The sequence below is a fragment of the Pezoporus wallicus genome, unplaced genomic scaffold (genome assembly GCF_028554395.1).
Source record: "Pezoporus wallicus isolate ANWC-B61680 ecotype Strahan unplaced genomic scaffold, APGP_CSIRO_Pwel_v1 contig_5416, whole genome shotgun sequence".
NCBI classification, from domain to species: Eukaryota; Metazoa; Chordata; class Aves; order Psittaciformes; family Psittacidae; genus Pezoporus; species Pezoporus wallicus.
The window spans coordinates 569,429-590,954 of NW_026642898.1; the positions used below are offsets into that span (position 1 = coordinate 569,429).

Genomic DNA, 21,526 nt, shown 5'->3' on the forward strand with positions numbered 1-21,526 from the left:
GCTTTGAGAAGTGGATTGTGTGGTGCAATGTGTGCTTGGAACAAGAGTTTTTAAAACTTCATTTTTAAAAGCATAAAAGACATTCCTGTCTTCATAACAGTCTTAATCATCACTTGTGAGCAATATTCTCATTGTACCTTCTGTACTTCAAGCCAGTATCCAGAAAACAAATTTGAAAGAGCCCCTAGGAAAGCTAGGGGAAAAAACCCTCAAACCCCAAACCAAGAAGAATGCAAGGCATTAGCACATCACTGTGATACACGGGTTTCATCAATATTGAATTATCACATGCCAAAGTTTCCAACATGGCACACCAGCAGCTAACCTTCAACAGTCCATCCCCACCCCCTTTGCTTCTCTTCTGCTCATTTAAAAAGCAGCCGAGGGGCACAGCCACCCCAGCAAGGCAGCCCATAGCCATGCCATCACCCTTACCCTAAAGCCCTGAACGCCGACGGGTCCAGATGCACTGGTTTTCTGTCTCGGTTGAAGCCCAGCTGCGGTCTCCAGGGCCTGCCATCGTTGTTGGTTTTTTCCCAGTCTCCTGGCTTCAGAACTGGAGCTGGTTTCCTTAAGAGGAAGAACAGATCCATAAATACTTCCCGGAGCAAACACTCGGACTACGAGATGGAAATGGGACTACGTGCAAACCGACAGCTGACACTTACTTTGCGCCCGGTAACACTGTAGCCTTGAAAACAAAGTTTTCATCAAACTGTGGATCTTTGAAGGAGATGCTGGAAGAAAATAACTGAGGATTAGGTTTACCTGACAACGAATCAAGATGGAAAAGTAACTGCTGCTTAGTTAACAGTGATGCACACAACAGAAGATTCAAGAACCCACAACTTAAATGGCAAAATTGCACGTGGATGTACCAACTATATTGGACTTGGATTACTTTGGACTCTCAATTCTTTTCCCCAGGGTGCCTTTTTCCTCCCCTGACTCAACAGCCAGTCCAAAAGGAAGTTTCAGGTCCAGAAAACAGTCCTATGCATGGTAATGAAATTATCTTCTGTGGACACTGAGCACGGATCCTCTAGTCGAAGCACTGATTGTACCTGAAGTTCAAAGGCTGCCACGGGACACAGAGGAAAGGTATCAGCTTCCATGCAGCCTAGTGAAGTGTACAAAACTGAGGAGAGGGATTTCCTGGGATGGGAAGGTTTTCTCCTGAAAGGCAGCTTTGCAGTTGCATGCATTTCCCATGGAGGGATATACACCTATTTTCAGTGACCCTCACAGGATATACACCTATTTTCAGTGATACCTCGCAGACCCTGCATTTTAAGCTATCTAGTATTAGACAAACTGAACAGTAATAGAGCAAAAAGGCACCAAAAGCCTGATTTCTGTTGGTACAATGCATTATACAGCAGCTTGGGTTTGCTCTAGGAAAATTCATCCACGCTCCTAGCAATTCCAATCTCCAATATCAAAGTCTCAGGTAGCTCCCACCAGGGACATGTGTGATGCACACAGCACCAACCTGCTCCCTGCTCTCTTACTATCTACCATTTGACGTAGAAGGATGCTTGGAATGCCAAAGAAGATAAAAGCAAAGAGCCAAGCAGAATAACTTTCCTCTTCCAGCTGGGTTTCAGCATAGAGAATGAATGATACTTGAAGGAAAGAGAATAATGGTCCCTTGGAAAACTCACCCAAATTTGCAAGATCTGAAGAGCAGAACCATGACTGCTCATACTATCTCTAAAGACAAGAAGAAAAATCCTTGCAATAGAGAAACAGACAGAAGCATAAACTAATCCAAGCATCCTGACAGCAGCAGATGGAAAGCCAAAACCCACCTTTAACTCATCATTCAAGGTAACTAAATCCCCATTTCGGGACATCCTTTCTACAACACCCTGACAAGCCACAACTTACCATTTCCTACTGCTTGTAGAAAGTTGTTTTAGTTGAATCAAGTTATGCCTCCGTGAAGGAAAAACTTGCACCGAGGGATCACAAGTGATTTTCAGTGTCTCAAGTACCTAACATGGCTCAAGAAGTGAGAGCTTCTAGGCTCAAGCCTCCCATCCCTGTCACACTGTGCCAAATGGAGTGAGAAGGACACATAGCACACTAAATCCACAGAAGTTTGCTGTCAAGTGCAAGAGTAATTAAAATCTTCTCTGACCACAAGAGATTTACCCTTGGAAAGTCTGCCTTGTTTTTATTCAGCATGAAGTTTCTTATTACCCTCCCAAACATCACACTCTGTCAAAGTTAGGGTTACTCCTTTACTTCTTAAAGGCATGAAGCATGTATTCTCAAGGATCCTCTGGGAATTACTATGAATAAAAGCGGATACAAAACCCAAGAGGCAAAACTCAAGAGCTGGAGGGCTTTTGATCAATACCAATCCTGTGTGAGGCTTGCTCGCATGAACGGTTGGGTTTTCTCATTTAAAAGGCTGGATACAGCCCATCAAGATCCGTAGGTGCTGCTCTTTGCTTGCCAAAGAGCCAGAAGTCCCAACAGAGAGTGAGCAGAAAAGCACCAGGAGGAGAGATGAGGTATTTCTGAAGGGATGAAGCATACGGGTTTGATGCACTGGGAAACAGCAGTACTGGACATCCCTGCAGGGCACACACTGTGCACTCTGCTCACCCACACAGTACCTTGGCCTCAATCCCCACAGAAAACCAGAAATCGTTAAAAGTAAAAGCCTCAGTTTTATGAAGAGACAGGCTCTGATGCACATTCAGCACCACAAAACACTGAATGAAATGAGTTTGATTGCTGTATTTTGCACATCCCTGCATTAAACCCCCGAGTTTCCTCACCTGACTGCAGAATTCAGGGTAAGATCACGCAGCATTGGAACAGGAGACTCAACTGTCCTGGGGAAGAGAAAAAACCTCTGTCAAACACCACGTAACATATTCCTTACCATTTGCTTCACATTCTCTGTTGCTACCACTCCTGTTCCTCTGCCAACTAAGACTGTGACACATCAAAGGGGTTTCAAAATTAACTTGCCTTTCTGCTGAATACTTCTATAGAACCATAGAATAGTTAGGATTGGAAAGGACCTTAAGATCATCCAGTTCCAACCCCCCTGCCATGGGCAGGGACACCTCACACTAAACCATCTCACCCAAGGCTTCGCCCAACCTGGCCTTGAACACTGCCAGAGATGGAGCATTCACAACCTCCCCGGGCAACCCATTCCAGTGCCTCAGCACCCTCACAGGAAAGAATTTCCTCCTTAGATCCAATCCAAACTTCCCCTGTTTAAGTTTTAACCCGTTACCCCTTGTCCTGTCACTACAGTCCCTAATGAAGAGTCCCTCCCCAGCATCCCTATAGGCCCCCTTCAGATACTGGAAGCTGCTCTGAGGTCTCCACGCAGCTTCTCTTCTCCAGGCTGAACAGCCCCAACTTCCTCAGCCTGTCTTCATACAGGAGGTGCTCCAGCCCCTGATCATCCTCGTGGCCTCCTCTGGACTTGTTCCAACAGTTCCATGTCCTTTTTATGTTGAGGACACCAGAACTGCACACAGTGCTCCAGGTGAGGTCTCACCAGAGCAGAGCAGAGGGGCAGGATCACCTCCTTCGCCCTGCTGGTCACGCTCCTTTGGATGCAGCCCAGGATACGGTTGCTTTCTGGGCTGCAAGCGCACACTGAAGCCGGCTCATGTTCATTTTCTCATCAACCAACACCCCCAAGTCCTTCTCCTTGGGCTGCTCTGAATCTCTTCTCTGCCCAACCTGTAGCTGTGCCTGGGATTGCTCCGACCCAGGTGTAGGACCTTGCACTTGGCATGGTTAAACTCCATGAGGTTGGCATCAGCCCACCTCGAAGGAGTGTCGAGGTCCCTCTGGATGGCATTCCTTCCCTCCAGCGTATCAACTGAACAAGCAGTGGAATTGCTAAATCCTTATTTCTTAATGCCATTACTTTTGCAGCTGATCTGTGTGGATTCTCTACTGTGTAATGCTGGGTTCACACCGTTCCCAGGGCCCAGCAGCCTGTTTACAAGCCTCAGTCCTACTCTGAACCTTGGAAACCTCCCTGTGCTGGTAGGGTCTGATTGTGACAAGTCAAGAGGTTCTATGAGGGCAGGAGAAGACCAGAGAGACAGACACATGCAGACAGCAGGAAGACACAAACCTGCTTTACCAGGAAGAAAAAGGCTTTGAAATAAGAATTTCATATATACAGATATATAAATAATTTTAGCAGCTGTTTTTCCACAGCACTTAAAGTCTTCTTTCTAACTGAGATTTCATAGGCTGACATACAGCTGCATAGAATCCCAGCCAGGTTTGTTGGAAGGGACCTTAAAGCTCCTCCAGCTCCAACCCCTGCCACGGGCAGGGACACCTACTACAGCAGCTTGCTCCAAGCCACATCCAACCTGGCTTGAACACTGCCGGGGATGGAGCATTCGTAACTTCCTTTTCTTCTGCATGCATAGCTATTTCTTCCAAGCCCAGCTCTGACTTGCTCATATTCCTTGCCAGCCATGCCCGGAACAGAGAAATGAGTATTAGTGTGACCTAGGATCCATTTGCTGTCCAACAGAATCAGAGTGTTTGTGCATTTAATGCAAATGAGTTACTGAACACCTGCCTGTGCCTCTAGGCGAGGTTAGATAAATGAATGCGTATCCTGCAGGGCAGAGATGACACTGATAACTTCCCAAACTAAATGCATTATCTAGAAAACAAAAAGTATTAGCATTTTTTGTATGTGTAGCTGCAGCAGTTCTGAATTTAGTGCTATGGCCTAAATGGAAACCAGAAAAGTATATCTAACACCTCTATCTGGATTTTTCTCTAATACAATTAAGATTAGCATATAAAAAGCAGAATTGTTGGGTTTTTTTAAACAGCATGCACTATTGGAAATTACATCAGACTGCATTAAATTAACACTCATACAAAGCAGAGAGGCCAAAACACCATGACCTTACCGAACGAGACCACTGATCACTGCTACTTGTATTATACAGGCCCTGTTCACCTATTAAAACATTACTAAATACATAGAAATCAGATGACAAACAAAGCAGATTCATCAGCAATTAAACATACACATCGGAACACTTTAAAGATTTCTGATGCTGCTTTCAAAGCCCAGCTCTGTGAACAGGATCACAGAATGAAGCTTTACTTGCTTGGGGTTTTATACATGCTGCTGATGAGACACACTACTATGAAACCTGGTGGGAAAAGAGTGTTTCCCCTCAGAATTAAACATGTTGCCTTGTCAGGAGTTTTGGGTTTCTTGCTGCGGGCACAAAGATATTTATTAAGTGCAGAGATAACTGAAGGTGATGTCCTTTAGCATCAAACTGCCCGTTCCAAAAGCCATACTCACTGGTCTGGAAGAACAGCATTTTCATTCAGTGTAAGCTTGCCCTGGATCCCATGGCACAGCTCTGGGGGAATGTCCACTGGCTATGGAAGAAATAATTCCTCAGCTGAAGCACTTTGGTAGCCTTCCAACCCTCACCACTTCCACAATCCCTTCAGGACAAGCACAGCCTACCTCTGTGTTTTTGGTCTTGTACTGTTCCACAATGAAGTCACAAAGCGGATGGTGTTTTCCAACAAAGAGAACATCACCACCAAGGCTGTTTCTTCTGTCTAGAGAGGATGAAGAGAAAGGGTAAGAGTTCTGAGCAAAGAGGGAGGGAAGGGGCACAGCAGACCAGCGCACCTACTGACATCTGCACTAAGGGAAAGCTTCACTGCGATTTAGGAGAAAGCTTTGAGCATTCATTCCTTCAGTGTGTCTCTGTCCACAACAGGATGCCTCCGGTCACAAGAGTAGTTGTCAGACAGTAGAACAATAGGAATCTTGTGCTCAATGGCAGGAATGCTGAACTTAGGATAATGTTGAAGATACAGAGAGGCTGGGTACAATAAGACCAAACACCCCAAAGACCCCCAAACAGTTTACAGGAACCCGCTATTATTTTTGTACAGTGGAGAAAGTAACACATAGTATTTGCCTACAGAAGCTGAACACAAAGCTTCCCATCCCATAACTGGACAGAGCCAGCCTGCTGGTCAGAACAGCCAGCACACCTACCAAGTGGTACCATCAACCCTAACCATGGAAACAGACTTTATGCTTTTGATTGCAACGTGTTCATCCAACAAGTACTGTGACCATGTACACTGATAGAAGCTTCCCATACAATTAAGCTTCCATCTAATTTTCAGCCTAAATCTTATGCAGATCTACTTGAGTAAAAAGAAAAATAAAAGTCACAAACCCAAACCCATCCAGGATCGTTCTAACTGATCCATGAAGAAGAGGCTCCACCCTGCTGCAATTCAATCCATCCAAACTTCTGCTATAGCTTGCTCATAGAAACATGGAATAGTTTAGGTTGGAAAGGGCCTTAAAGCTGATCAAGTTCCAACCCCCCTGCCACGGGCAGGGATACCTTCCACTAGAGCAGCTTGCTCCAAGCCCCGTCCTTGAACACTTCCAAATTCACACTTCATTCAGGGTGAAACCCAGCAGTCCTAATGAGCTGTAACAGAATGTCCCAGTTCTCACTTTCTTCAGGGGTGAGGTCAGGGTACACCTCTTCCAGGGCAGCTCTGAGGCGTCGCTCATCGACGAACGGCAATAACGCAACACCTGAAAACCAAAGCAGGGTTTTCTCACAGTTCTTGAGCAAAAAATAAGAGAGATCAGCAAGACCAGCATGGAAAGCTCCAATAGCATCTTCCCCTAAGGAAGAACAGCTGCATCAGCCACAGGAAAGAAACCCTACATTTACAGAGCTTGTTAAGAGAAAAACAGTTCAGTGGTAGTGGAGGCTGGAAAGGGAAGTTTGTCTCCAAGCACCCCTCGATCCTCCTCCTCCCTTCCTGAGTAGGCACTAGGAAGCAGCCACCTCTAGCCACACATGCCTCGTTCAGGAGCAAGAGGAGCTCAGCAGGACAGTCCCATGTGCTACAGATACTCCCCTCCCAGAGCTCAATGCTGCTTTATTCTAATTCATTAAGAGACTGCAATGGAATAAATCACTCCAAGTTCAGCAGTGAGGTGATGCAGATACCATCCATCAGGGACTATTCGTTTTACTCTGAGATAACATGAAGGCTCCCTTCAGGATACAAATCCCTCACTACACAGCACATCTCAGAGCCAACTCAATCACACTGGATGAGGCTGGAGAATTGCCTTCCCTGGTATGCTCCAGGATATGTTTTCTTCCGTAACAAAATCCAAGAAAGCACCAAGAAACTTAGTATGAAAATTCCTCAAAAATTCACTTCTGTCACCCTTATTATTGGATGGAATCTGAAGTAATTATTTTAGGTTTTATTTTATTTCCCTTACCATGAACACCTGGAACTTTTCCTGACCAGGATGACAAGCAAAGGCTTTCTACTCAACTGATAAGCATGAATGATAGCTTCATATCTGGGCACGTATCAAGCAGGCAGATCTCATGCTCCTGTCATCACTCTAAGGTGCAACACTCAGGCTTAAGATCCCCAACCTAAAACTTAGTCTGCCCGAAACACTTTTGCTTCAGAAGTTAGATCTTGACGTGGCTTTATTAAAGCAAATACTCTTTCCCTAGAGCTGAAGGAAAGGGAGCAACTTAAACTGTCAAAGTGTAATTACCCCAATTGCAAGTAACCCTCTCCTTGCAAAACCAGTTTGGAACAAACTATAAATAATATGTTAAATACATCAGAACTTTAAGTGAATCAGAATTATATTTAGCCCCCTGTAACCCAGTGAGAAGCAGAGCTTTCAGGCTGCTGCCGCCAGCCTCACCAACCCCTGCTTGTAAAGTATGAGGATAACCTTCACACAGGCTGACTACTGCTTTATCTCAGACAGCACCAGACCCCAGCTGGAACATAACTACTTGTGAAGGGAAACAGTGATAAACCTCTCCTGGAAAACAATTTATTTTCACCTTCACACCACGCTTGTTGTGGAATGACACCAAACCAGGAAGTGTTCATAACCCAGGAGACTGCAAAAGGATCAATGCTGAGCTTTCAGAAGCATGACCACATCTCTAAAATGAAGTTCTTCAAACATTTCATTAAGAGCATAAGGTGCTTTTAAACTGAGAGAGTCTGTTCTTCCAGCTTGGAAAATATCTGTTTCACAACTGCCTCTTAACCATGAGAATTCCAGATGTTAATCCAGACAAAGTTTATAATGCTATTCAGCATCCAGTGAATTAAAAGTAATGCCACAGGCTGCTGAAAGCATGTGGGAGCTACTTAAAGCATTACTGCTTTAGACTATAGGTTTGATAACTGGACAAAAGGACCAAGGAAAGCTGCCAGAATTACTGCAGGGGTAAGAAAGAGCTTCAAGTTACAGAGGGAAAACCTGCTATGCCACACATCTAGTAATGCCTGGGTATATTCTCTCTGATTACAGAACACTGTCCCAAGCCAGATACTGTGTGCCTGACTGTGGTCATCTCAAAACACAGGTGAGCTGCCATGGGGGTTCACAGAACCACTGGTGTCAGCAGGAACCTGTGGAGATCACCTAGTCCAACCCCTCTGCTCCAGCATGGCCATGAGCTGCTCAGGCTGCCAGAACTGGAGTATCTCCAAGGACAGAGACTCCACAACCTCTCTGGGAAACATGTTCCAGGGCCTCACCACCCTCAGGGTAAAAATGTGCTTTCTTATGCTCAGATGCCCAAATAATGATTTATACCTACAACTGAGCTGTTACACTCTTGGCTGAATAGTGTAACCACATATATTTCTGTATAATAATAATATAATACATAACAGTGTAACCAGCCACAAATATCTGTCAGACCTTTAAAATCAACATTCTCTAAAGAAAGCAGAAGCTGCATTAAAGCACTGCAACTGCTTTTTCATTCTTTGGATGCACCCAAATATTTCTATATTCCCCAAAGCATTTTGCACAAGGTAGTAATGAGGCACTGATTGAACAGGACAAGATCCATTCATTAAATGCAAAGGAGACAAAAGACAATTACACAGTAAGGCTGATAAAAATAGAAACACGATTAATCTAGCTCAGGACACACTGAGGAATCTGGAATGACTGCTGAATTACTAATAATCACTGCAATCCTAAATCACTTACTGAACCAGTATTTCTTCTTTTATACTAATTTCTCTTCCAAAATACACCTGCTGCAAAGTGCTTCTCCCCCACACCAAAGAACCCAAGTTCTCTCTGTGACTTGGTGCATCACTGTCTCACCAAGACAATTCTCCATCTTCTTCCTATTTTTGCATAGATTGAGACTAAGGTCAGTACAGTATAGCCCAAGACATAAAAAGTTGGAAATTCACCTTGCCAAGCGTATTTCTTCCCATTTAAATCAATAGCAAAGTCTTCAGGGTAGAAATCAATTATGCTTGATTCCTGTATTTGAGAAAATAAATGAGAAAATCATTACAGTCAATTATGGGATTGATTCAGAATGCTACGAGTGCTGCACTTCACACAGGGCGGGCAACCCACAGCTGAGGGGGATGCAAAGAGCCTTGACTAACAGAAGCATCTTTTATTAAAGGCCACTGAAACACAAAGTGTGATGGGACACTTCCACTACTCAAAGACTATCAAAACAAGAAATGGAACAGGATGGAATAATTGCAGATAGCTGGGTCAAGGTGTTAATCCTCACTAATTTTTCTCACTGAAACATCTGAATTCAGAGAATTCCTTTTAAGGATCTTTGAAGAACCTCTGCAATGTACCAAACCCTGCCTCCTGGTCTCCATTAGTTTTCTGCCTGAAGAAGCAGCAGCAAATCATGCTCACACGCTGCAAGACAATATAACGTACAGAGAGATACAACGAGGATTCTCACCGGATCTGTCATGAGCTTCCTCCACGTTGGTGGCAGAAAATTCCCACTCGCGGCTGGAAACACTCCCATAAGTTGTTCAAGGGGCTTGAACTGTTGGAACGAAATGAGCAGATGTAGGACACTTGTAATGAGCTGCTAAGTCATGAAGAAAGGAAGGAGGGTGTCCTACCGGCTTGGAGCCTTTCTCAAAATCCGAAGGCATGTCTGCAATACCCTCGAAGTCAGAAGCAAAGGGAGCATAGTGGAAAGGGTAATACCAGTTCCAAGAGGCACAGCCCTAGGACAGAGAAACACAACCAGGCAAATCAGAGAAGCACCAGATAAATCAATCAATCACAAAGCCCAGTAACTAAAGCTGACAACGTTTGCCCAGCATCAACCAGGAGAAAGAGGAGTCCCCAGGGTTAGAAAAGAAAGAGCTCTTGCCTTTAAGGGTACTCTGGACTTCAGGATGGGACTTAACTGTTCATAGCCAGGCTAGAGTGAGTGAGTTCACGGGACAGGGAGTGGAAACCTCGGGCACTTCCTCAGCAGCACAGAGCAGCAGATAGACTTCTATGCCAGAGTACTCTTGCTATGTGCTAGGTCTGAGTCACTAAGGGAGACAGCCAAAGAGACAGGACCTGGCACCAGAACGACACAGAAGACCTTACAGCAGCATCCTGACCTCAGCTTCAGGACACTGATGTACCTCATGCCTTTTTCCTCCCCCTCGAGATAAATCACACAAGCACATGCACAAAGTCCAGTACAACAAAGCATAAAAGTTCCTGCAAACAGTAGGAAATCATGGTTTGTCCACACAGGTACCCAGCCCCGGGGCTACACTCAGGAGTCTGTGACAACTGGTCATGATTTCAACTTGTGTTGAGTTGCCACCACGTCTGGAACAGGGAAATGATAGAGAAGGAATTTCCAGGTTCTCTGTAACTGTGTAAGCAGCAGGATCATGCCAGGCAGAGCCATTACAGCTCTCAACAGGAGCACACAAGCATTTATCTGGCAGCACATCGTCTGCAGTACTGTTTCCCAATGCAAAATTCCACTGCTAACTTGGGAATATGGGGACTGAGAGCCCTGCATGGTGCGCTCCACAAGGTGTGCAGATGTGAACAAGCTTTGCTGCAGGTTGAAAAGTACTCCGGCTTTGACTGTTACTCTTCTACTCAGTACCAGCACTAATATACACTCGGAGTAACATTTTGGTTTTCCCTTCTTATTCGTGTGTCTTGAGTACTGGGAACTCTAAAGTGCATCACTTCAAAGAGGCAAAATAATCCTCAAAAAGGAGAAAATAAACTCGCCACACACCAGAACACAATGCACTCTGGAAAAGAAACGTGGCTCTAGAAGGTTGAAGTCAAGTTTTCACCTCCTCAGCTATTTTTCTTAGCAGCACCACTTGAAACAAAAGCTACTATTTTGACTTCCAATTCTGAATAAGTAAATGTCAATGAGGCTCTTCCAGCGATTTTGGGTATAAAATTACAGAGCCTGTAATTATTAGATGCAATGCTTCAGATGGCTGCAGCGTGTTTCAACAGCCAGGTGGGTGCTTCCTTCCTTTCTTAATCTATTTTTTCATCTCCAAACAGGTGTCCCCACTGGTGAAACATGTTCTGCATTATTAGCTTTGATAAGATTAGAAGCAGCAATCATACAGATTCTGTCACAAATCTTATGGACGATGAGCAGAAGTTATTCGAAGCAATTCTTATTATAGTAAAAAGAAAAAACTCAAACCCTCAAGCAAACCTATTCTGACATTCCCCAACAGAAGTCCAACAGCTTCCTAACCTGACTTCCATATGGGCAGAAAGAGGTTTGACTGCTGCTCCATTCCAATACCACGAACAGCACGTCACACAGCTCTGTCACACAAGCACAAGCAGCAGCACCTGCAAGTACTTCATTGCTGCACTGGTTTAAGTCTGCAGTGTCATTTTGTAAGGCCTAGAGAAAGACTTCTGGAGTAATCTGAGCATGAAGCACACCAGCAAAAACAAAGCCCCAAACATCTGTGTGCTGTTACCGAGGTTTCCTTTGGGACACTTCTAAACCAGAAGATACTTTCTGTACAGCCACTCTTCCTTGAGGTCTTAGTGGTGCCCCTCAATTTCCCTGAGAGCACCGTGGTCCTGCCTGAAGCCCTTGGCAACCTCACCAGTTCATTTTCTCTGCAGCTGCTATCACCCACCCCTCCTACAAGCACCAGCCATGGCAGCCACAACAGCTACAGACTGAGATGGACCAGGAGTCACCTACATACACCTCAACACTAAACTGGTTTTAGAAGCTTAGCAAGTGAGTGCTGCCCAGGGACGTTCTCATATTGTTTTCAGTTTGGTGTAGGTCTGCCTATGCATTTAAAGCCACAGATCTCAGCAGTGCACGTGCAAATGCAGTTCTGGCTTGACAGCTGTTAAGAGCACACAATGATGTCTGCATAAGGCCATGGCTGCTGAGTGCAAAGCAATGAACACCCCTCCCCATGCACACTTCTCTGAACAGAACAAACTTTACATATTCAAGTAACTATAAATGTTTTGGTCACCTTCTAAATATTATCACACACTTCTCTGAATAAAACAAACTTAACTTTGTAATCTTCAAATGAGTATAAATACTTTGGTCACTTGTAAATGTTCCCTTGGTTTTGCCATATACCACATTCCTCCAAGCCCTTCAGTTTCCCTATAATCCAGACTGCCCTTTGCAGTGGGCTTGTCCATGACTGACACTTCTCCAGCAGACACTTACAGCTAAGCTGAAGATTGATTTCCACACTTTGGAGATATATAAGCACATATGGAGTTGTAGGAGTATATCCTGCCATGGCTTGCAGGAACACGGTTTGCTCTCAGCAGCCCTTGACTGTGAAGGATCATGGGAATTTCCACCTATAAAGGTGTCCAGGTGACATTTGTCCTTGGCAAAAGGAGCTGCTCAAGGATGTGGGGAGCTGAGCTCTCCACAGAGCAACTGCAACAGACCTGCAAACCTTAAACTCCATGATTTTCATCCACCATAACATGCAAGTCAGAGCCAAACTCAAGTAATAAATACAGTGGAAGCGAAGGGAACACACTCCCTTTGTGTTCCAAGGGGGAAAGGGAATTAAAAAACAAACACAAAAAACCCAGGAGTATGCATTAAAACAAACCAACTTTATGACTGCATAGTCTTTCAGCATGGCATGGCGATGTTAGCCTTGCTCCAAGTTGGACAAGCACAAGCTCCCTATAGAAAGGATGTGGTTTTATCAACAGGGCACTGCGTTCAAGCCACAAAGCCCTGCCCAGGCAGATGAACTCCCCCAGTTTGAGCACATTCTGTTCGCAGGTCACACACCGATATAACTTGCTCTGTCTTCAGGGCACGAAGCTGGTTATTAACCACTGATGCCACAACCCCAATATGTGTGTGTAATCTCCCACCAATCTGACATCTCAATTATCGAAAGATTTAAATCTGACAGAGATTACTTCAATCACAATGCACTTCATGGAACATCATTATAACCCAGGGAGGAGGCTGACAACTCTGGTCCTTTCAAATTCTTCCTGGCGTTTCACAGGCTTTGTCCTTTGTTCACTCATTCAATCATCTGCAATTTCACTATGCACGGCTATGTATGGCAAAGGAAAAATGTGCATCAGGCCTTAATAAACCAACAAGCAGCGGTACTGTATGTGAGAAACAAAAACTGCATTCACATCTGGAGTGCCAGATGGAACGGGCACCCACTTCTCTTACAGCCTCAAAAAGAGCGCTGCTTTTCAGACATGAGCAAGGGGCAGTGATTGTTTCCTGAAAAGAACAGGGAGCAGACACAAGAGCAACGTGAACTTTCTGAGAAGCAGTCTGCAGGTACCTGATAGTAGTATCTGAGGACCCAGCACAGCCCCTCCACGTAGGACTGTACAACCTTGCGCCGAAACTTCTCATCGGATGCATCAACATCGAATTTGTTCTTATAGTAGCGCTGCTTCCAACCAGTTTCCCACAACCTGCACAACACACACACAGATGTCAGTACCTGTCAGTATATGCACATTCACGTACCTGAATTGAAACAGAAGCCAAAGTCACTTGCACCTTCAATTCCCATCTTTAGACAATTTAAATGAAAGCACAAAACCTGATGCTCAACAGCAAGAGAATGAAATTCGATGGCTGGCATCACAGAAAATCCAGATGAAATTCCAAAGGTAGCATCCTGATAAACACGTCTTCAAAGTCCTTCTAAAGAGCAGGGATGATTTTCAAACCTGTGCCTGGTGCTGCTGGGATTCTTCACAACAGCATTGTTCCTACTCAGTAATTTCACCTTTCCCATCAGGAACACACTGCCAAACCTGCCATCTGAACTTGGTTCTTTAAACCACTACAAAGAGAACAAACTCTTACCCTTCTTTGTTTGGTTTAATCTACCCTAGGCCAAAATCTTTCTCTTACTGGAGTATCTTCTCACATCAAGCTCATTCCTCTATTCATAATGCTCCTCTCAAGCAGACAAGTGATAGCTTCCCTGCTACTCAAAGTTAAAAAGCAAGCAAATAAATAATAAGCAGCAGCTTGATTTCTATCCTCTACTGCTGTTCGGATGAGCTGTGAGTACCAGAGGAGTTACCTGCAACTCAGGAATCCCACCCTTGCTGACTCACATCACACAAGGTCCCTTTTACACACGGATTTTCAGTCTTTCTTGCCAGAGATGGATACTGGAGTTCAAGGAGCAATTTCGGGCACTACTGATCCATCCTTCCCACAGCTCCTTACTTCCCACAGCTCCCCCTTATGTCTGTCTACAGACAGGGGAATCGCTGCCTACAGCCTCAGAGCTTTGCTTTCTTGGACATTTTATCTGCTCACTGTATCTGCTGTGTTCCTGTAAATCAGCAGGAGACATGACACTTTTGAGAGAACAATTGTGCCCCAAGCAAGACACATCAATATGCACATAAACCTGCAAGCTGTTAGTCCAAACAGGCACGACTTAATCTTCCAGTTCAGCTCAGAGACTGCCATCTAAAAAGGCAGGTTAAGAAATGTAAAGATAAAGCTCTACTTTGGTTCACTCACGATACCATGCTTCAGAGCTGATCTCTCACAAAACTGTTTGGGGTGGTTTTGGGGATTTTTTGGTTTGTTTTACTTTGATGATGATAATAATAGCAATAATAATAATAATAATATTTAAACCTACTATTCACCATAGTGTATGCATTTTACACATCTCAAAGTTCACATGAATTCTGGTATTCAAGTGAACTAAAGCAAATTACAAATCTGATTTAGATACTGGCTACATCAGATAATCCCTTAATAATGATTTTTAATCAAATTTTATTCTCAACTATTCAAAACTTGGCATTATCACATCTGAAAGCCATTAAGCAAGATCCCTTTCCACAAAGGCTGTGACCACCTGAAATTACACATAGGACCTGAAGGACACAGGTAACCTGTGAGGTCACTTCAAACTTAGACTTCTCAGAATCTCAGCACTAAATAGAGCGAATGAAGCCTTTAAGACAGAGCAAAGATAGGTCTATGCTTTTTTAACACGATGCAGACCCTTTGGGGTTTGCAAAATGGATCTTCCCTTGTTTCTGATTCACATTAGCTGCCCAGTGCAGGGATACTTCTTAAAATCTGACCTGAGCTAATCAGAGACAATTCGAACTGGTGAGGAGGTGGAAAAACAACAAGATGTTCTCCAGATCATAGAAAGCAGGTGAGCAAGGACAGGGGACTTGGCTAAAGTACTGAAGGACAGAGTCAGGAACATCTGCAGTCTATGAGCATCTGCCCCAGGAGCTCTCTGGTAGTGAGGCACTTGTATAAATGCCAAACCCAATCTGGTCGTTGACTGTAACTATCTGATCTAGTTTTAAAGTCATTCTAGATACAAAATATATTTTAGCAAACAACTTCTTTGCCATCCAATATATTTATGCGGTTGCATTTGCTTGCTAAGAAGCATAAAATCATTTTTGACTCAGAAAAGCATCCGAATAAGTATTCTGAGCTACAAAAGTGCTTAAATAATCACAGACGAATGTAGCCCATACCCTCTTGCTTGACAACACCAAACCTGTCAAAACTACTGCTACTTGTAAATCACCACAGTTCATTCAACTAGTTGTTGTAAAACTGTTAAAGCTTTTTTCAGAAGTTCAGCTAAAATTCCAATGAAAAGCAACACTGAAATTTATCCTGGTTTTATGTACAAATTCTGCTTGCTTGATTAAAAAAACCAGAACTCAATTCATTCAGATCACCATGTACAGGAAAGGAAATAAGACTGAGAGCTTGAATACCTGCTGTTGGAAGATCTGATGGGCTAGATGTATCAAACATGTCACAACAACAGCGCCTGATACTCATGATCAGTACTTCACAATGAAGTAACACTTATTGTTTTCCCATGTCCACCTCCATCCCCTGCCTCTACAGAAAACACAGACCTACCGGTTACACTTAGCCTTTAACAAAAAATAAGGACTTTCACCCTTGACTTAATGGGTGATGGCTTGATTTAAACCTTTGATAAATGCAGCCTCACTGGTACCTCACTGTCAGTTAATTCTCATAAAATTCCTACCCTGTAATCATCTAGGGATCAGCTGTCCTAAGCCATTTAATGAACTCATCACAGACAAAACATCTCTGCTACAAATCAAAGATGGAGGAAAACATATTTTAACAGTCAAGCTAAATAATGCCGCACACGTGAATGTAACTGAATTTTATGGGTTAAATAGCTCAAAAATTCAACTGCGAAACAGTGGCATTCAGCTCACATAATCACAGCTGAGCAGTGCATGTCTAGTCAATCTAGCGCTTGGTCTCAAAGGGAGTAGTGGCTTGGAGGATGAAAACCCGCACGCATACTAATCTGGATACTTAGATTTAACAGCTAGAGCTTACCCATCTCCCTGGAATTCAGCGAATATTCTAACCCTCCACATTAATTACCTCTGGATAAAAAGATCATAGGAAAGCATCTGAAGGCACTGCTGCTCTGAGCTAAATGGCATTAATTACACTGCATCTATTTCAGCAATTTGCTAACAAAGTGCTACACAAAAATGGCTTCACCTGATATTATCCTCTGGCTCAGGTTCACTGTCACTATCTTCAGCTTTCCGCTTAATTCCTCCTGCCAGGGATGGGCTACTGTCAGGAGTCAGGCTGGTGTTTGGAGATGATGAAGTTGTCTAGGGTCAGAATTGTTACAGATAAATGGGGGGGGGGTAAGAGAGAGAGAAGGATTTATTGGGCATTTTAAAGTCAAGTTAAAATTAACAGCTTTGTGATAATCACACGCACCGTTTTAGCTCCCCAAAAACCCAAGGCAAAAGCTACACAGCCCTTAAGCTATTAAGCAGCAAAAGAACAGAACATATATTTGTATTTAAAGGCAGACATTGATATATATATACAGGCCAAAAAAAAAAAAATAAAAAAATCACTGTATGTGAGAAAGAAGATGCAATAAATTGCTAAAACAACTTCATTTTACAGCAACAGTGAAAAATTCATACTCAGACTACTGTAAAAATCTTGCTTGTGAGTCAAGAAAGGCAGAAATACCCTAAGTTTATTCTGCTCTGTTAAATAACTGATCTTTTAAACTCCTTTTAGATTTATCTATTTTAATATTACAGAGAAGAAACATCTCCCATGCCATAAAGGAACTGATTTGCTTAACACATGTGCCAAAGTTTCAAGATTTAAAGGGAAGAATAGCAGAAATTATACTTTGAAAAAGCATTTTTTATTTTTTGGATGTAAGAGACAGGACCCACATCTTTATGATGAAAAGGACCTTGAATTTGGTCACTGTTTGAAGATTTATGCCCAGAAAGAAAATATTTGTCATATTTATTATTTAAAATTAACAACCCAGACGTCTAACAGAGAATTCAACTTATTTCTGGCTTCCCCTCACTTTCTAATACCTTTTCAAAAACTTCATCCAATTTTTAGCTCTTCCCAGCAAAAAACCACACTTGGGCAAGTAAAAGAAGCTAACAAACACACCCTTATGCAAACCACAAGTTCAAGATACAGGTATCTATGTCTTTTTGTCCATACAAGTACCAAACCAGCATTAACATACCTCCAGCTCAGGTATTCAGCTTGTGTCTCTCTCAAACCTACTGAGAGAGTTCCTAAACCTCACTCCAAACAAGTGCCAAACAAGTCTGGGGAGAGGAGTTAGTGTATTTGACTCAGATGCCTTCACCTCACACTTGCTCTCCCGGAACTATGCAACAAGCAATATCATACCAAACGTTCAAATAAGGAACACAGCTTTATTCAAGCAGTCTCACAAAACTTGCTTATTAAAAGCCACTTTCTTGGAAAATACATTTTCTGGTGCCTGCTTTTCAAGAAGGCTCAATGGGTTAGGGGGAAGTGTGTCCAGAGCAGCACAGGATGTGATTACTGCCCCTCTGTGTGTAAATACCTTGGAACACGTACTTACAGAATTCTGTCTGTCATGCATCCTCATCTCAAAGGCAGCTTGTCTGGGGTTACTGATTGCCTGAGGACTGGATCGATTTCCCAGGGCTTGAGGGGAAAACTGTCCACCAGGAATAAAAGAAGGCTGATCCCTCTGAAAGATAAATACAGAGAGTATAGTGGAAAAGCTGTGTAATCTCCACAGTAGTGCCATGATACGCTCTCTCGGTTTTCAGATTAACATGTTACGTAAAACAAGCATTACTTACTCACTTCAGTTTCAGTTATGTGTAATAATCTCAACCAGTGAGACCCTTATATTCCTGTAATTTATTAAGCTCTTCTTAAAGACACCAATCAAACCCTGCATTTTGTGCCCGTGTTCTTTCTATGTGGGCTGAAAGACGGGTTTTGGGAAGCGAGACTTCATCTGTCGTACTGGGAGGACCGTATTCTTTGTAAGCAAAGTCAATAACCTCTTTCAGTCTAACAGGGATAGACAGATATATGTAATTGAAAAAACAAACACCAGATCTAGACAGTACTCACGGTGGGACCATCACATGCCCTGGAAGTTTTGGAAGCTACACTGACCTGAATGCCCTAACCAAGAGCAAAGCTATGTCAAAACGAACGTGCAAGAGCCCATTTTTAAAATACCAGAATATTTTGAGAGTAGAGGAAAACTCAACATCATTCCAATAGCATAATCTTAAATAATTAATCTTACACATGGGTCAGAAAGGGCAAACATGTTCCCACTACAGATAATGCTTCTTTACTACATTTGAGAGGTATTTGGCAACTTGCTTGCAGGCAGAACATGAGAGAAGTGCAGCTTGGGGTAAGCCTTCCTTGCTTCTTTAGAAGCATGCCTTCAATCAAGCAAACCCGTTTAATACAAGTTGGTATATGTATTTAAACCTAAACTCCACTGCCCTCAGCAGTACAACTGCTGAGAAGACTTGTGTCAATGCATGAAAAGCAATCCCTGTACAGTGACCATGCTGAAACATCACTACCTAATCACAGAAGTGCAGATTTGAAGGACACAACATACAGCTGTAATCAACATTCTCTCTCCTTTCCCTTTTAAGAAACCTTTAACATGCAGTTCCTTCTTTAAAATAGTTTACACACAGGGCAGAAATTGCCATGATCACAGCTGCAGTTTCAACCACCACATCTGCTGAAAGCTATCGGACACAGTTTAATTTGTGCTGGGTTTTGCATTGTGAAAGGAATTAACTTACCTTCATTCTTTTCCTTTTTTCTTTTTGTCGTCTTTTAAAGTTATCCTATAGAGAGAATACAGAGAAATAAACTCAGTCAATATATACATTTCTTGGAAAAGTATTTGATTTCATCCTAAACTGACCAGAAGGCTGTACGGCTTTTATGTAATGTCTTGAATAAGACAGGTCAATGCTTGTCTGTAAATCCAGTAGAAATGGGGTAGAACTTTCTATTTTGACAAACTATGGGGGAAATAGTAGCTGTGTATTCAACGCCCATCAATTTTGGTAATGGCTTATACCATTCACTAAGTTTAGCTATAGCCTTACTTCAAGGTGACAGCAGTGTCAAAGGACACAAGCTCCTTGCCTGCACTGGAACAGCCACCAATTAAAAAAAAGTAGGAGACATTAAACTCCTAGAAACAGGAAAAGAGCTGGTTCAGGGAAAGGGATTTCTCACTCCTGGGCCGTGGAAGCTGAAAACTTGAGTATCAAACTGGCATTTCCACTTCACGAGAGGTGCAGCTGGAGCAACTCTAACCCATTTTGCCAGCACTGGCATGGTATTTTTGACTGGAAATTAAATACAATTCTGCTCTTACATCCACAGGGTATTTTATCCCCTGTAGTGAAGGAATAAATTGGAATATGTCTGAAAAAAACTGCACAAACTGCAGAGACAAACTAAGAGACACATTTCAAATGGCAGGAGGCACACAAAGCAAGAATGTGCTGGGAATTCCAATTCAGCGTTTCACCCTGCTCACAGGCTCCTGGCCTGCACTTCCACAGGTTGCAGCACCTCAATTTACATAGCAGCTGTTCAAAAAGCTGCAGGCAGTAACAGAACTTTCATTTTGCTATTACTTGGGATGTCAATCAGAAAAAAAGGCCTTGCAGGGCAGGGAAAGAAAATCACCCACGAGCACACCATCGCCATTCTTCGAGTGTGCAGGAATGAACTAGAGATTAGAAGGAAAAAATTACAAAGCTTGGGGTTTTTTTTTGTGCTTGCTCTGTTAAAGGAGTGTCACAGTCTGACAGTGACACACGATTAAACCAAACACCAAGAATGTAACACAGAATTTACATCATCATCTTTCCTCTTCTTGAAAATACTATCTTCAACTTCTCCGACAGCCAACATGATCATCTGGACCCGCTGCAGGTTCACAAAACCACTTTCTGTGAGGTAGCCCTGCAAAGCAGAAAGGAATACAGCTGAAAAACAAGTCTCTTTTTGTAGCAAACACCAGAGGTTTTTAAAGAAAAGGCAAAAATCTTACCCCAGTTTTGTGGACCACATTTTTATATATGTTAACCAAGCGATCGATTGCTCCCTCCCTAAAACCAAACAACAGCATGAGATTCTTATCATGTAAAAGCACAGCAGGAATACTTGCAGGAAAAGAGGCGATACAGTCTCATCTACCTGATCTCCAAAGATGGCAGATGAGGAAGAAAGTCATTTCCCACAAAGAAGCACATAAAGACCCAGTCATCAACACTTCTTTCAAAATCAAAAGTGAAAGGCAGACTGGCCATAGTGAGCTCTCTTTCCAAATACTGCAATACACACAGAAGGAAAAGGACATTAGAAAACATTGTGTATAGGGTTCAAAATCCTATTTATAGAAAGCAGATACAGCAACTGTTCAACATACCTCTCGCAAAACACATAACCGGATGAAGATAAATTCCTGCTCAGCCATGGGAAGACTGTCTGCAAACTGATCATGCTAAAAGAGAAGGAAAGAGCTGCATTACATACAAGCCACCTTAACGTTTCTCAGCTCAGTTTTAAAGGCTGACTTTGAGGGGAGTCAATGCAGTTTCTCAAGCCAACCATGCACTGTGCTACTCTGCATCTCTGAAGTTACTGATCGTTTTCTCTCACCAGTGAAAAAACAACCACCAACCAACAGAAGACAAGCGAGGACATCAGGTTTGGCATGTTTGTGCTACAGAAGTACAATTTTTACTTGTCAA

The 21,526-nt window shown here is 43.0% G+C and overlaps 1 protein-coding gene across 1 annotated transcript in view; it reads right to left on the bottom strand.

The window, feature by feature from the left end:
• XRN2 (5'-3' exoribonuclease 2) overlaps positions 1-21,526 on the bottom strand; it is a 49,823-nt gene that overhangs the window by 17,441 nt on the left and 10,856 nt on the right. The window contains exons 10-26 of the mRNA XM_057433158.1: positions 21,202-21,276; positions 20,970-21,103; positions 20,824-20,881; positions 20,628-20,735; positions 19,553-19,597; positions 18,322-18,453; positions 16,929-17,047; positions 13,696-13,831; positions 9,991-10,098; positions 9,822-9,911; positions 9,298-9,370; positions 6,530-6,613; positions 5,507-5,604; positions 5,336-5,415; positions 2,793-2,849; positions 669-737; positions 436-570 (exon numbers count right to left, since the gene is read on the bottom strand). Coding sequence (XP_057289141.1) covers positions 436-570; positions 669-737; positions 2,793-2,849; positions 5,336-5,415; positions 5,507-5,604; positions 6,530-6,613; positions 9,298-9,370; positions 9,822-9,911; positions 9,991-10,098; positions 13,696-13,831; positions 16,929-17,047; positions 18,322-18,453; positions 19,553-19,597; positions 20,628-20,735; positions 20,824-20,881; positions 20,970-21,103; positions 21,202-21,276 — 1,601 coding nt within the window. The remainder of the gene's footprint in view (positions 1-435; positions 571-668; positions 738-2,792; positions 2,850-5,335; positions 5,416-5,506; positions 5,605-6,529; positions 6,614-9,297; positions 9,371-9,821; positions 9,912-9,990; positions 10,099-13,695; positions 13,832-16,928; positions 17,048-18,321; positions 18,454-19,552; positions 19,598-20,627; positions 20,736-20,823; positions 20,882-20,969; positions 21,104-21,201; positions 21,277-21,526) is intronic.